The 16,034-nt window shown below is 38.0% G+C and overlaps 1 protein-coding gene across 1 annotated transcript; it reads left to right on the top strand.

The window, feature by feature from the left end:
• The first annotated feature begins 2,432 nt into the window (after positions 1-2,432).
• On the top strand, positions 2,433-14,313 carry LOC129748184 (N-acetylgalactosaminyltransferase 6-like). Its single transcript, XM_055742694.1, has 5 exons — positions 2,433-2,538; positions 3,988-4,382; positions 4,446-4,807; positions 13,192-14,072; positions 14,133-14,313. The coding sequence occupies exons 1-5, from the start codon at positions 2,488-2,490 to the stop codon at positions 14,310-14,312; spliced, it is 1,869 nt and encodes a 622-aa protein (XP_055598669.1). The 5' UTR covers positions 2,433-2,487; the 3' UTR covers position 14,313.
• The last annotated feature ends 1,721 nt before the right edge of the window (positions 14,314-16,034 follow it).

Genomic DNA, 16,034 nt, shown 5'->3' with positions numbered 1-16,034 from the left:
TTTGTCATTTAAGTGGCCGGGCTTCGACCAAACCGAACTGAACGCCATGAGAAAAAATTCAAACTGCAGATTTTGAAATTTCTGTTTGTGTTTTGTCGTGTTTCTTGGATACTACATATTGATTTTGGTCGTTAAGTTTTACTGAAACCGTCTATAGTTGAAAATATTTGTACATCAAACTTAAGTGACTCGAAAAAATGCCGATGGCGATCAGTTCGATCTGGTCGAATCCCGACCATGTATCCTTATTTTGCGATTGAAAAACTGATTGTAAAATGAAGGTTAAAATTAGGTAAATAATAGGTATTGCAATTTTTCTTGTCGAAAATTAAAGATTATGTTAATAGGTTTCTGATAAACAACATCTCAACGCTACCGGTATGACTGTGTTAATCTTATCTTTTGCTGGAAGCACTTTGGGAGCAGTGGAAAGGAGAGACTTGTTCTGCTTGGAGATAGAACTTGGAATACTTTGTTTAACTAATTTTGCTACCTTATATACTAAACCATTTCCATGGTTACATATAATACTTGTTTATTAATTATGTGTATGTTGTTATTTGTCCCATCGATTGCTTCGATTGGACAAATCACATCATCACAATATCCAAACAAACGGGAAAATTGTGCCTTTCAACTGCCTCCGGCGGCTCTTCCTGAAAATGTGGTCGGGATCTGGCATGGCGACCTTCACCGGGATCTGGCACGACGATCTTCAGTGGCTTCCGGTCCGGCGACCTCTCAATGACTTTGGCCCGAAGACCTTCCATGGTTCTCACCTCGACGCTCTTCCTGACGCTTCTAGTTGTCCAGCTCGACGACCTTCACTAGGCTTTCCAATCCGACGACCTTCCATGGCACCGGCTTGACGACCTTCCGTAGTACCACGCTCGTAAGTCCTCCAGTGGCTCCAAGCCCGTCGACCACCACCTGGTTCCTGACTTGACGACGTTCAATGATACCGCCCGCCAACCTTCGATGACTTTCGGTACGACAACCTACCCGTGAATCTGGCCCGACGACTGCTTCGTTGTCTCAGCTCAGCAACCTTTCATGGCACCTGTCCGACGACCTGCTGTGTTTCCTGGCTTGTTGACCTCAACCTGGCTTCCCGATCCGATGATCTTCCAGTTGAGTCCTAGTCCGACAACTTTCTATAATCTACGGCTCGCCGACCTTCCAGTGGCTCCGGCTCAACGACCGACGACCTTCCAATGGCTCTGGTTCCTGCCTCTATGACCTTCCAATGGTACCTGGTTCTTTGTCCTTTCTTCGGCGCTGGCTCTTCTTGCCACTTTTGATTCCTAGCAATTCTTCTTCTCCTCTCCCACTAGTGCTGGGCCCATAACCTATTGTTGGAAGCACTTTAGACAGTGCAAAGGAGAGACTTGTTCTGCTTGGAGGTAGTGTTATACTTGGAATTTAACTAATTTCGCTACCTTATATACTGAACTATTTCCATGGTTACATATAATACTTGTTTATTAATTTGTCCAATCGAAGCAATCATACACATGATTGCTTCGATTGGAAAAATCTCAACATTATCCATCCATAATATGTCGGCTGCCTCAATGTATAAATTCAGAACGGAATATCCCGACAATCATCACAGTGATATTCAGTGTGTCGTCGTTTGAATGAATTTCAGTTGCTCGATTTCAATTACGTTGTAGTGATTTAGGCGTAAGTCTGGTAACCCAGGCGTACGGGGTTTGATTCCCGGTATCGGCAAGAAAACTTTTGGGTTCGAATCTCATAAGTTGCCGACAGGTAAGATGTGTTGAATTGTAGAAATAACTATTGTAGGTCTCTGAAAGTTGGATGCCTTCCCCCTACGAACTATCGGCCGTGGAAGCCCTAGAAGCAATTCGAAGGCCAAGCCGAACAGACATAGGCTGGACCTTGCTACCGATCGATGGGGGAACTAACAAGAAATGTGTGTCTTTCCATTATTTTATTTGATGAATCAGATTAACTATGCACGTAATAACTTTGTTCTTCTACCTGGATTATCTGGAACGATTCTTGATTACTACGTACATACGTAGAGTCTAACCAGTCATTTATTCCTTCCAGTGCCACAAGAACATTTAATCGCGATCACCTTTCACCGTCGTCAATAACTTTATTTCACTAAGGATTTCGTATCCCAACCCCTTCTCACGCGGAGCATTTGACAAGAGAAAGGAACAACGTTCAACCAGGTTACACGTGCCTTGCCATAAAAAAAACTGGAGACATGGAGGCTCGACTCAGCTCCAGCATTATCACCCAACAGAACTCTTCCGAAAAGAATATCTTATCCCATTCAGGTTAGTCTTTATCAAACTGTCGCAGCATCCAGTTCGGGGCGGGATGTTAACCTGTTCGTGTGTTTAACCGGTCATTCTCATCTGTTTTCTGTCGGAATGAGTCGTTGTGGATATTAGTTATTTAGTGATTTTGAATAGTGAAATTCTGTTAATTTTAAAGCTTTTTTACAAAATGATTCCTTTCCGGGCCGTTCGATACACGAGAAACTTTGCTTTTCAAAAGGTGCGTTCAAGTTACAGTGTCAAGTTCAAGATATCTTAGTCATTGAAAAGTGTTATTTATGGTGTAGATCTTACAAATTCGTCATTGCACTCTACTCAATTGAAGAAGATAAAGCCATTGAGTGGACATCGATCACCGATTTTATAACGGCAAAAAAGTACCCACCTCACATTTGCCAGGTGGCAATCCAGTTATGGGTCGTATTTGGATTCTGATCCCAGAACCACGTTCCACGTAACGCGTGTGGTGCAAAACCAGTTTATTGGGAGGATGCTGTGCGATTCTAACCAATATGTATAAAATCTGGGTGAACATCTAAATATGCAAAAAAAGGCGAAAAAATTGTAGCGATGCAAGCATGTGGGAATAAATGGGGCGGACACTGCCCATGTGAATCTATCTCCTCTTCCTGAATCGCATAATTAACGACTGTTTTGCATATTATTGCCGTTTATCGCGAATTCGGCGAGTCGTTGACCGAATCGTGCTTGAATTCTTTGCCGGGGAGATGTTTTGGGAGAGATATCTATTATAAATTCAAAAATAAAGCTTGAGATGTTCGATACCGACCTGAAGGTTTTGTGCTAAGCTTCTTGACTAGAAAAAAGCCTAGCATGGACGTATTTTCAAAATTTATACTTAATACAAGGTTTATGTCCAAAATTCTTAACTGATAATTTTATTACTAAATTTTCAAATTCCACAACAATTGTTTAAAAATTTACTTTTCATTAGTTAAGTTTTTTGTCTTGTCAATGAGCTCCGCAAACCATTCTTCATCATTCAAGTTGGGTGCTTAACATTTTTCCCCCACTGTCATGTCAAGGTCACTCGGTTACAACGAAAATAAAAACAAAGTTTATCTGACGTTAGATTTATTGCCCGAGAACGAAAAAAAACAGTCTCAGGTTCGTCTTTTATATTCAACTGCCCAAAGCTTCTCAACAAGTCACTCTTCCATCAATACACGCATGGAAGAAAGTAAAAAAAATTGCCATACCACATGTGGGGTACATTAACAAAAACTAATTATTTGGGCATATCAGCAGATAGTGGCATCGGGTTGAAGTTTTGAATGGAATTAAGCGCTGGAATTGAAATTTTGATGAGCGAGTTATGAAGAATTCAGACTCAGCATTCAGTTCAGAATGTTATAATTCATATACAGAGTTCAGATTCAGTTTTTCTCGAAACGGATATTTAGCGAACGGGTTTGGAAAGTTAAGCTCAAATTTTTGGGCCAATCTACAAAATGTACGTACATGATCGGATTTGAAATTCGATAATACTCTTTTCACTGCCATCCTTATGAGCATTCATTCTTATTTTTAAGTTTTTATTTCATATTTAGTAGGTATAATTCTTTGGAAATCAGTTTTCCAAACATAAACTCCAGATTACCAAATTTTGAAGGTTCAAAATCTTTTTCGATATTTTCCTCATTTCCAGATCAAACATTCTAGTCCGGGGAACAAATTCGCCCTCAAACTACTGGCGATCGTGCTGTTCGTTGTGTCGGCCAGCTTTTTGATCTCACATCGCTACGACGATCTTTCAGAGTTGAAAAACAGCCTGTACGAACGCTATGCAGCGGCATCCAATGAGCCATTTTTCAACGGGGTTCCTCGAAATATGGAGGGCATCAAAATCGACTGGCACGACTACGGCTTACTAGAGGCCGAAAGGAACCGATCGGGTCCGGGAGAGCACGGGAAACCCTTCTCCCTGGACCAAGACGAGGACATCAAATTGAACGAAAAACTGTTCACCGAAAATGGCTACTATGCAGTTGTGAGCGACAAAATTGCAATCGATCGTTCCGTGACCGATCTCCGTCCTCCGGAGTGAGTATCAATTACTTAAGAAAACATCATTAAACCTCATTCATCGATTTTCTTTTACTCCAGATGTAAGAAGAAACTTTATCTTCAAGAACTGCCAACGGTCAGCGTGATTGTGATATTCTACAACGAGCACTGGAGCACGCTGCTCCGGACCGTGCACAGCATTCTGAACCGATCGCCCCCGCAGCTGCTGAAGGAGATCATCATGGTCAACGATCACAGTACCAAGAAGTTTCTCTGGAAGCCGCTGGAGAACTACATCCGCGAGGAGCTTCCACCGGGCCGGGTGAAACTGATCCACATGCCAACGAGATCCGGACTGATTTTGGCCCGACTTGCCGGGCTCAGGCGGGCCACCGGAGATGTGCTGATCGTGCTAGACTCGCACACCGAGGTTAACACCAATTGGTTGCCACCGTTGTTGGGTATGTAAATATTTCACTTATGATGTTGTCAATTGCATTGTTAGTTGGATTTCGTGCAATGTTTTGCAGTAGCAGTTGTACGTTAAAATTTAACTGAAGAATTTACATAAAATTTTCAAACCAAATTTCGGACAACGTCCGGAGACATTTGGGCAAAACCCAATATATTTAAAAAAAAAAATCAAGAAAAAATACTTCAAACAATTCTTTACCGAAACACTTCAGTAGGTTTTGACTCTGCTTACTGATAAGACTTACTCGAAATATTCTATTCTATTCTATTTTTATTTATTTAAAGAGGATTTTAACCTTTGTGGTCATTCACCCTCTATTACTCGAAATACTTTGCCGAAATACGAAGCCAAAAATTTTAAAAACATAATATGTAACTATTTTTTTTTTGTTTTCTTTTTTAATAAAGTGAATAATAAATCCGGGCTTTTCAACCGTACCCGCGCATCCGGGCCGGACCAAACTTTTCTTAAATTTTATATTGATCCTAGCACAACTATAACTCAGTAAGGTACACAACTACGACAAAATCCTAGGACCAAAATCACTTAAGCGTCTGGACAACTTTCGCCAACCTAAAAATTACAAGCTTGCAATATTGGATAGCGATAGCGTGTTTCACCACAAAGAAATCGTAATGCGCACCTACCGCTAGACTGAGTCGATTTGGGGTCATTTTTGAATTTATCAAACCCTGGAGTCTAAAGTGCTCGTTTTGGTTCATCCATGATTTTTTGCAGAATTTTTAAGTTACGTTTACATGAGTAAATTTGTACTTTTAGATTTGTATGGGAAAATTTAATATTTTGTTCTGAAAAATCAACATCATTTTTGTACGTCTCGGTGGTCGAGTGGTTAGCGTGGTAAGACGGTAATCGCTGGATCCACTGATGGCATGGGTTCGATTCCCATCTCGGTACTGGGTGTTAAATGTTAATCTTAAGTTTCTTCTGTGGAATCAAGCCCGCTTATGTTCTTTGAACAAATTTATGATTTTTTTTTTTGCGTTTTACATCACATGGTTGGCCTGGCCGTAGTATTATCTGCAATGCATGTTCTATGTATCAGAAAAGACTGTATCGAAAATTCTTTAGCAACATCTTTCTGTGAATAAACATTAAATAAGTTTATTATATTAATTTTTCCTATTCGGTTTATTGAAGATCAGTATGATCAGAAATAATATCATGGTTAACATAAGTAAAATAAATATGTTCTCACTTTTGATGGAATGCCTTCCATCAGGTTCTGCACAGTACCTTTTGTGCATTTCCTAGATGCTGCCTTCCAATTTTTCTCGAATTCTTCCATGCTTTGAGAAACTGTCCCCTCCTTCTTAAAGATCCTCTTCACACAATCTCCGAGTATCGTTCAATCGGTTGGATATCTGGACAGTTTGGTGGATTTATGTTTTTCTAGACGAATTGGATGTTATTGTCTGAAAGCTATTGCAGTACAGGCTTGGCGTAATGTGTAAATAAAAAATCCGGCAAGAAAAGAGGGGAATACTGATGCTTTTTATAGAGGAGCAGCAATCTTTTTTCCAATCATTCATCTTTCTCTATCATCTGATTTCTTGGGTACCTTCTGCTTCGTGTACGTCTTCAAGGAGTTTCTGGCCTTGCTTCTCTGAATCATCCCAATGCTGGTTTTGAACTTTTTTAGCCAGACCACGCGTTGATACCGATCGGTTACGTTTGATATGAATGAAGCATTCAACTGAGGCTGACTGGAACCAGGTTTTCTCCCGGATCTACGAAGATCCTTCAAGGAAGACTCGTTGCCATGTTTGTCGATGATATTTTTCACGCTTGCTTGGATTTTTTTTAACCGCTTTGCGATTCGACTGTAGGTAATACCCTTTTCAGTGCACCAAATCTGCAGAACTTTCTTTCTAGTTTCACGATCAATGCGAACCATAGCGAAGATGAAAAACACTTATCCGACCAAATTGATTGCGAAACACTTTTTAAGCATGTAAACAAACTTTTGTTTGCATACACACAGAGAAAAGTTTACCCATTTTTAAGTAAACTAGTTTTAAAGCTGCTAATGACTTTTCGATTATGTTGAAAAGAAAAATGAGGAACGCATATTTTTCAGCTTCCAGGATGTATTCAAGTTTTGGCCATGTTGGTGTTAGAAGAAAAAGAAGAAAAGAAAATAGCAACGTGATCCATAAAATCAAAACTTTAATTCTGCAGTCAAATGACTTATAAATGACAAAAGTCAAGATCTGGTATTACCAACAAAAATGCAGATAATCAAGGTTTGGGGCGATTTGTGATTTATTTTACATTCCATTTCTTAAACATTCTAATAGAAATCTAACAGTTTTTGGAAAAACAGTTTTTGGAAAGTCCGAAAATGTCGGTTTTCGTGAAATTCGATCTGACGTTTTATGCATTTTAAGTCATTCGCCATCAATATTAAAATTTTGATTTTCCCGATTCCCTCTGATCTCCCCTGAGGTGATGTTTAGGGTTCAACAAATCATAAATTTGAGCTCTAAATCTAATGCAATTGAGCTGAAATTTTGCTCAAGTCAAATAAAGAAATTGACAAATTGGTAGTCGATCATCTATATATGTAAAAAGTAATTTCCGTTTGTTTGTTTGTTTGTTTGTTCGTTTGTATGTTTGTCTTCAATAGGCTCAGCCGCCTTAAGATATAGAGAGCTGAAAATTGGCATGGGTGCTCATTAGGACCAGAAATAATGAAAAATGTTTTTAGATTTTCGGATGACCCCTTTTAAAGGGGGTCGTTCATACAACACCAATGTTGTTTTAGCGATATTGACGTTATTATACATCGGATTGAAATGAAAATTTGCACATGGGTGTATTGAGGGATGAGCACTTTGTGTCTGTCCGAAAAGTGTCGTCCATTTTAACTGTTCAGTGTTTTTACGATATTGTCGTAACGGAAATTTGCTCACAGGGGTTTTTAGGGAGGGGAAATCCATTTCTGGTATAAAACTTGGGATCAGGGATCGGCCAAAGGGGTCGTCCATATTAACTGTTCACTGTTCTCGCGATATTGTGCACCGAATTGAGATGAAAATTTCGCATGAGGGTTTTAAGGGACGGGCAATGCTTTTTGGTTATATAATTTTGTGTCAGGTGTCGGCCAAGGGGGTCGTCCATATCAACTGTTCACCGTTTTTGCGATATTGTCGTGATTATGCATCAGACTGTGATGAAATTATGCTTATGAGCAAAATTTCATTACTGTCTGATTGATTTCATGTGTCCAATTTTGGATCGAGGGCCGGAAAAAGGGGTTCATCCGATTTAGTTGTTCGCTATTTTAGCATGTCTAAGATTTGTTGATATTATGGTTTTAAAATTATTTAATATTGCAATATTGTCATGAATATGCACCAAATTGAAATGAAATTTTGTTTACGAGATTTTAGAAGGCCAGGAAATTGATTTCATGTGTCCAATTTTCGATCGAGGTAGGAAAAAAAAAACGTCCATAATATCGGGTCGCAGGTCGGCCAAAAGAGTTGTCCATATTAAATGTTTTGCGATATTGATGTATCGAAATAAGAAAAAAAAAATAGCACGAAGGAGTTGCTAGGAACGGAAAATTGGTTTCCATAATCAAATTTTTTGACATTGGACATTCGAAGAGCAAGGTCAAGAAAAGAATTCGTCGATATAAACAAATCAATGTTTCTACAATAATAGTATGATGATGCATTGCAACCGATTGAGGTTCACTCACAGGTGTTCTATTAGACAGTTAATGAATTTTGAATTTACAATTATAATTTTAAGATGAAGAACAAGTAAAAGGGTCATCCTTAATACTGTTGCATGTTTTATGCTATAATGTAGTAAAAATGCATAAACTTTATAATTCAAAAGCAAACTCATCTTCACGTATTAATAATTGAAAGCGAAACGGAGTTCGTACGGGATCAGCTAGTTAATGATAAATCTAACTGGCTCCAGGACAATACTTTATGAAAAACTTCTAATTTTTCGGAGAATAAGTTTATTATCTTTAAGTAAGAGTAATATTTGAATAATATTCAGAAAACAACTGAAGTCCAACCCGGTTCACTCGATTATCCGTTTGAAAAGCTCTCTTGAGGTCGAGGAAAATGACATCCACGTCTTTTTTCTACATCCAATTTCCAGTCTCGCAGGATTCATTAGTTTATAGCATTTTTGAACTAAGGAAACTGAAGATTAATTTTAATTTGAAATCGGGCGCTGAATCCGAAAAAAATTTCAGTTGGTACAACAATTTTTGAATTATGCTCGAAATATGAAGTTTTGAAAAAATAAAAAAGTAGTAACTTCTGATTTGCATATTGAAGGTAAATTAATAAATAAATTTACTATCGATCATCTGAACTTCATTTTTGCGTATGATCAACAGCATTGTTGATATAAGTGAATTTCTAATAGAAAAAGTGATAAAAATGCATTTTTCATTGACAGTTTTAGACTCCATGGTAACATTTTAAAAATCTGATTTTCTATAAGCCTCAAATGTAAGTTAAAAACAAAGATTTCAAGTGGTTATTAAGATCACATGCCATGGCGAGGGGCTGCTTGAGTTCTCAAGCGTGAATGTTATTTTAAAGTATTTTGCTCGGAAGGAGCAAAAAACAATGCTTTTTCATTAATCACTTATTTCTTAAAGGGCCGATTGCTTTTTGTGATAATTTTTTCAAAGCCTAAATTGAGACAAATGGGAGTCGGAGTAGGCGTTGATTGAAAAGCAGACACGATTTTTTTTTCACATTCTGCTAAAAATAATTTTCTACGGTGAAAAAGTAAAGAGAAAAAACTTTCCCGGAAGGCTGTTTCCTGTTCCGGAAACCTGATCCATCGGAATGTAAACCGAAGATAGAAGCACCATTTTTCCAGACGGACTCATTTAACTCTAGGGTTGACATTTTATTTGGCAATGAGCCCGTTCCTTCATGTTACTTTTTTTTTATACCAAAGCAGTGAAACGTGAGAGGTTTCAGGCAGGCTTGAAAATTTTCATTCATGTCTTATGAATGAGAAATTTTTAACGTAGTCACCATCATGTTTTCCCAAAGTATGTCTTTGAGCATGTCATGACTGATCTATCGAATGGTCATGACAGACTAAAGATATCTAAATCACGCGAGAAGAATAACTTTCGCATGTGAGAAAAGCAGGCAGTGGATGAGTGATAGGCCATAGTCCATAGTTATTAATTTAAAGACAATCTCGTATCTTTGTTCTTCGAGTAGTTTATTTTATTGTCCTGTATTTATATTCATTTATTTATTCACAATTTACATGGCCGTCAATACACAAAGGCTATTCAGGCCGAAGGTTATTAAAAGGTTTTCTTATAAACTAGATTTGTTAAAACTGTCTTTGTTTAAAAGAACGATCACAGACGAATAACTTTGTTTTTTTTATCGGACCAATAAGTCCAGAGAATAAACGAAATGAATTGTTTTTTTTTTCACAATTTCGAAGATAATGGATTTGACTTACTTCGAACGAATGCAACACAACTTAACCTGATCTACAGTTTATAATTGGTGGGCTCACGTACTTCTTACAATATACGTTAAAAATGAAGCAATTCTGATAATTCATTCCAATTTTTATTCTTCAAGACTTATGTGAAACACAATAAAGAGTTGAAGGGCTCATGCTATTTATTCTGCTTTATATTGTGATACTTACATCTTGATCATTTTTCTGCCTGGCGCGTGAGGTAAAAAAAGTTAAGTGACTAGAGTCCGTAGATAACAGTATACTAGTCATACCAACGTTAATGTTGACTCAATTAAGATTTTTTTTTAAAAATAACACCTTAACCGAATGGTTCGTAGAAAAAAAACGTGCCGAACTGAAGAAGGCTTCTGACTTCTTGATGATTGATGTCCCAGGTCACTACAACACTAGATTGTTATAGTTATTAGGATTGGCAGCATGCAGATTAGTAGTTCCGTGGTTCTTTGAGATTCGGGTCAGATTTTTTGTTTTGACGTAGTACCAAGTGCGCTAAAATGTAGAACTTTTCTTAAATATAAAATTCAACAACAAAGTACCTTGAATTAAAAAAAATACTCTCCTCCCTCACGGGTTTTGTTCTCCGATTGGACATCTGGAATTGCAAAGGAACATTTGCAACTTTCTGAGATTTTGAATTAGTTCGCCGTTGTGCTGCGTCACCAACGATTTCCCCTTCCTGTATAATAACCGTAATGAACGGAACTCTCCGGCGATGATTCTCGTACTCAAATAAACCGACTGCAACACCATCCGGGGCCCCACAATCCTCCAAGCGTATCTGCATATAAGGGTTCTGGAGGCTAACTATTCTTTAACTAATTTTCCCAACTTCTTCAAGTGGAGATCGAAAACGAATGACCGATTGTGTGGAAAATAAACGATTGTAGAATTACCTAGGTGATGGTTCTCATGACACGTCAACCAAAACCAGTAATGACTGATTTTTTGTATTGGTCGCGAAAGCAGGCTTATAGTATTTTCGTTTATTGGCAGTGGCAACCTAGTTACCCACGAGTTTTGCCCTAACTGCTGTTATTATGTTCGGTTATTAATTCAGAAGTCCACTAGTTTTGCCCGAGATTTGAACTTCAAGCAGGCGGTTGCACCCCGTAAAAGTTGTCAGTGTTGGGGGTAAGCATAAGGGTGAGTATAGCAACCATATATTTGCATCGTCCCGGGTAACGAGTCTGTTTGTTTATTCAGAAAAAGTTTTGCCCGCGCGAGTGGAGATAAACGAAAACGGCATTAGATGATTGATCACCAAGTGGTAATATGTTTAACAGTCTACATGATTGAAAGGTATATACGTGAATGATATCTGTGTTTCGAATTTCCTTCAGAAACCAAGCAATCATTTCGTGTTTGTTTTCATCACGATAGGTTTTTAAATTAGTGACAGACGAAAAATAAATCGACTCCTTGGTTGCAAAATTTAGTTCATGACACTGACATAATCCCATCCCTGGTTTCAGGTTTTAAAATCCTATTAAATTTTCTAAATTCAAATATCATTTTCAAAATCTTAAAAACAGCTGTGATGATAGTTTGACGTGGTTTGACTATTTCATCTGAAAAATATCGATTAAAATTGGCAATCGAGAATAAAGATTCTGGTATTTGATGTATTGAAAATAGAATTAAGAATTCGGATTTAAAAATGTATCATTTAGTGACAATAAGATTAACTTTTAATTCAGAACTATGTATCATCATTTAACGATGAGCGTTTTGAACTCAACAATATAATTTCTTTAAAATTAATCACGTTAAACTTCTTTTTAATTTATCATCAATGTTCATTCATCATCGCTAAAATTGTTGCAATTTAGGATAGGTTTTTAATCACAGAGATCTCAAATTTAAAAAAAAAGGTAAATCGTCAACTCGATGTGCCACTGGATTTTACGGTTATACTATTTTTTTTTTGTTTAAGTTGGGGAAAGATACTAGGAATGTTCTTAGAAGTAAGCACTTGGCGAAAATAGTTGATTTTTTGTCACCATTACACTTAACAAACTCATTCCTCCTTATTAACTGAAAGCTTCTTATAGGCGTCAGGAAAATAATGTTCATGGTTCATCGTAAAACTAGTCAAAAGTGTCTCCCAATCAATTCCTTTTACCCCAGTCCCAACCAAAATTACTTTGCTAGGATGCACAGGTAACCTCGGTCCCAATACACAAAATAGATCTATCGTCCTTATCCCTTTTTTTCCAAGATATCCATTGCCTACTAGGACGTGGCCGGCGCCGTTATTGATGTTCAAAGAGAAAGAGCATCTGTTTTGTGTAGTGTGAATGAGCTGCTAATCCCAAGCACCATTCATTTGATATCTGAACAAAATTGATGGCCTCGGTTAATCACGGAGTAGCAACCATTGGCGATGTGGATCTTGTTCTACTTAGCCACGCTAGCCGTTTCGTGGAACTCGAAGTGATTGTATTCATAATTTGATTGTGGAACAAGTAATTCATACAATTTCTTCAACCATGCATTTCGGGTTTTACGATTTAAGGTTGATCTGAATAGCTCAAGCTGAACAAGCTAATTTTCTCAAAGCCTAAATTGGGACAAACATTTCACTCGAAGACTGCAACATGATTGGACATAAAACAAAAAAAAGTAATTTCGGTTCAACGTTTGCATTTTTTTTTTTGTCGTCTACACGCAGTGCGTACATTTTACGCACTGCGTTTTATGCGACAATTTGCGGTCACAGTACAATCTTTGAACCGCTTTATTTTTATTTTAAATTTCCTGAATCCAGATTGCTCGTCTGTAATAATTTTTTTTTTATTTAACAAAGTGTAACAATTGCCTATTTACTTATTATTTTCTTCAATTTAGAACCGATCGCCATAAACTACCGAACGTGCGTCTGTCCGACGATCGACGTCATTGGCTACGACACCTTTGAATATCGGACACAGGATGGCGGCAGACGGGGAGCTTTCGATTGGAAGCTAAACTATAAACGCATGGCACTTAGACCCCAGGATATCGAAGATCCAACGGAACCTTTCGAAAGCCCCATCATGGCTGGTGGACTGTTTGCGATCAGTGCCAAATTTTTCTGGGAGCTGGGTGGCTACGACGAGGGTCTGGATATCTGGGGTGGAGAGCAGTACGAGTTGAGCTTCAAAATTTGGCAATGCGGTGGCCGAATGGTGGATGCCCCTTGCTCTCATGTGGGTCACGTATTCCGGGGTTATTCCCCATTTCCAAATCCGAGGGGAACAAATTTCATCATCAAAAATTACAAACGTGTGGCGGAAGTTTGGATGGATGAATATAAAGAGTACGTATACGAAAGAAATCCCCAGTATCTCAAAACCGATGCCGGAGACCTTTCCCAGCAGAAAGCACTACGCGAGCGACTAAACTGTAAATCCTTCCGATGGTTCCTGGAAGAGATTGCACCGGATCTGCTGGAAAGGTACCCGGTCCGGGAACCTCCTCCGTTTGCGTCGGGTCGGCTTCGAAACTTGGGATCACCGGATCTTTGTTTGGACAGCTTAAGTCACAAGGTTAAGGAATCGGTTGGAGTTTACCTGTGTGCCAAAAACAAAACCAACCCACAGACGACCCAATTTTTCACCCTCACGTATGCCCGGGACATCCGATCGGCCTCTAACGAGAAATGTCTGGATGCATCGGACGTCGGAGTCGACGTCATCTTCTACAATTGCCACGAGTCCCAGGGCAATCAGCTGTGGAAGTTCGAAATGGTAAATTGCATAAGACATCAATCGTCTTAATTTCTTAAGTCTTATTTTTCTTAATTACAGGATAAGAAAATAATACGACACGGAAAAACCGCACGGAACCAGTGCCTTGATTTGATCGACAAAAAGGTAACGGTATCCAAGTGTGATCCTTCGAAAAAGAGCCAACAGTGGGAATGGGGCTTCGTCAATGTGACAAACATGAACAACTGGAACAGTTATGGATTCAAACTGTTGCGTTAGCATGTTATTATTTACTTATACCTACTTTTAAAAAGTGAAATCTAAACAAAGAGTCTTATAAAGTGATACAAATCAGTTAGCCTTCTAGTGATTCCAGATGACAATTCTTGCAAATATCTTTAAATTCAATCTTTATTTTCGATTCCAAGTTCTGAAATCAGAATTTCAATTCCGATCGTTTGTTACTTCTCTCAAAAAATATAATTTCAATTCTGAGTTCTGTTTCTTCTAAGTTGAAAAGTGCTATCCAAAATCATTCATCGGTTTCAACGAAATCGCTCGTAAAAACTGGCCCAAATCCTTTCCCAGCGAAATGAGAGATGTAACGAAGAAAAAAAAAATCCAAAAATGTGAAAGTAATTTCTTCGAGAACAAATCTTGCCATACTGCAGCAGCATCTCAAAGAATCGAAAAGAAAGTTGGTCAGTTGCACTTCAACATTGTACGAATTTACATTGCGTAGCCGGTAAATATCGATGAAGCTAGCCTTGAGAAGATTCAACGGAAAATGTGATTGAGTTTTCGAGATCCCTAGTTTTTTTTTAATTACCAGTTAAAATGAATCCACGATCATTACGTTTAGTTCGTCATGTTGCCGTAAGGAAGGTATGAGTAAATTTTTAAATATTCTGTTTAACTCAACACTTGAAAGATATCAACGATGATGACAACAACAATGATTGTTCAAAAACGGTAATTTTCATCGTCATCATAGTTTGATTAGTTCTTCTTATCAAAATAAAGTAAAATATTGTCTCAATCATAATAACGAAGAAGCTTTTACGTCTGAAGATCATTCTATGAGTATCTAAAAAATTTCATACAAAAACAAGTTTTTTATAGTCCAGACAGTAAGATTATTGCTCATCTTATGTTGCATTTTATTACAAGCGCCCGCTATCATTATAAGGTACCGTGTATTCCTTTCACCTGCCCTAGAATCACGGTATCAGGCTGATCAAAATTTCGGCAAATTCTACCGAACGCAAGACTTTGGCACGTGTTTGTTTTGTATCTTGTGCGAAACCTGTTTCGCGAAATCACCTTTCTTATGTTTGGTTGCCGCCTTCCTGAAACCAATGCATTTATACTCGGTTCTTCCGTCAATGAACTAATAAACCGCTAATCTGTGTTAATCCAAAATTCGGTGAAGTTGAGCGTAACATTCAAAGCTGAAAAAAACTTTGTTATCAATAATTTTGAAACTAATGCAGGTCAAATCTCTTCAATTCGTACAATTTAGAATAAACCGTTACTTTATCACCTAAATTAATAAGCTGATCGATCAACAATCTGAATACAAGAATACAAGTTTACCTGGACCAGGTCTTCAACCAAAAACAAACTAGTTTAAACCTTTATTTATAATTTATATGATAAGGAACATGCAACTGGATTTTGAAAGCTGAGGTTAGGAGTCTTTGGAGAGAAGATCTTTAATTATTTCAGAACTATACAGAACCACGTTATACAGGGTGCGCCATCTGAGTGTATTCGATTTAAACGTCGAATAACTCCGCCATTTTTCAGCTTTTTTCGAAAGTTAAATACAATTCAGAAACGTAATTTTAGTTAGTGCCACTTTAGCTGCGAGTCGATTCAGACCAAAAGAGCGCGCTGAATTTGCAGTGCTGCACATCGAAAACGATCGTTTAATTGTGAAAACTGTACACACGGGTGATCCAAACTTGCATAATGTCTCAACCTTCAAATGATAGCTTA

This window comes from Uranotaenia lowii, chromosome 2, assembly GCF_029784155.1.
Source record: "Uranotaenia lowii strain MFRU-FL chromosome 2, ASM2978415v1, whole genome shotgun sequence".
NCBI lineage: Eukaryota > Metazoa > Arthropoda > Insecta > Diptera > Culicidae > Uranotaenia > Uranotaenia lowii.
This window is presented reverse-complemented; position numbering and strand designations above follow the sequence as displayed.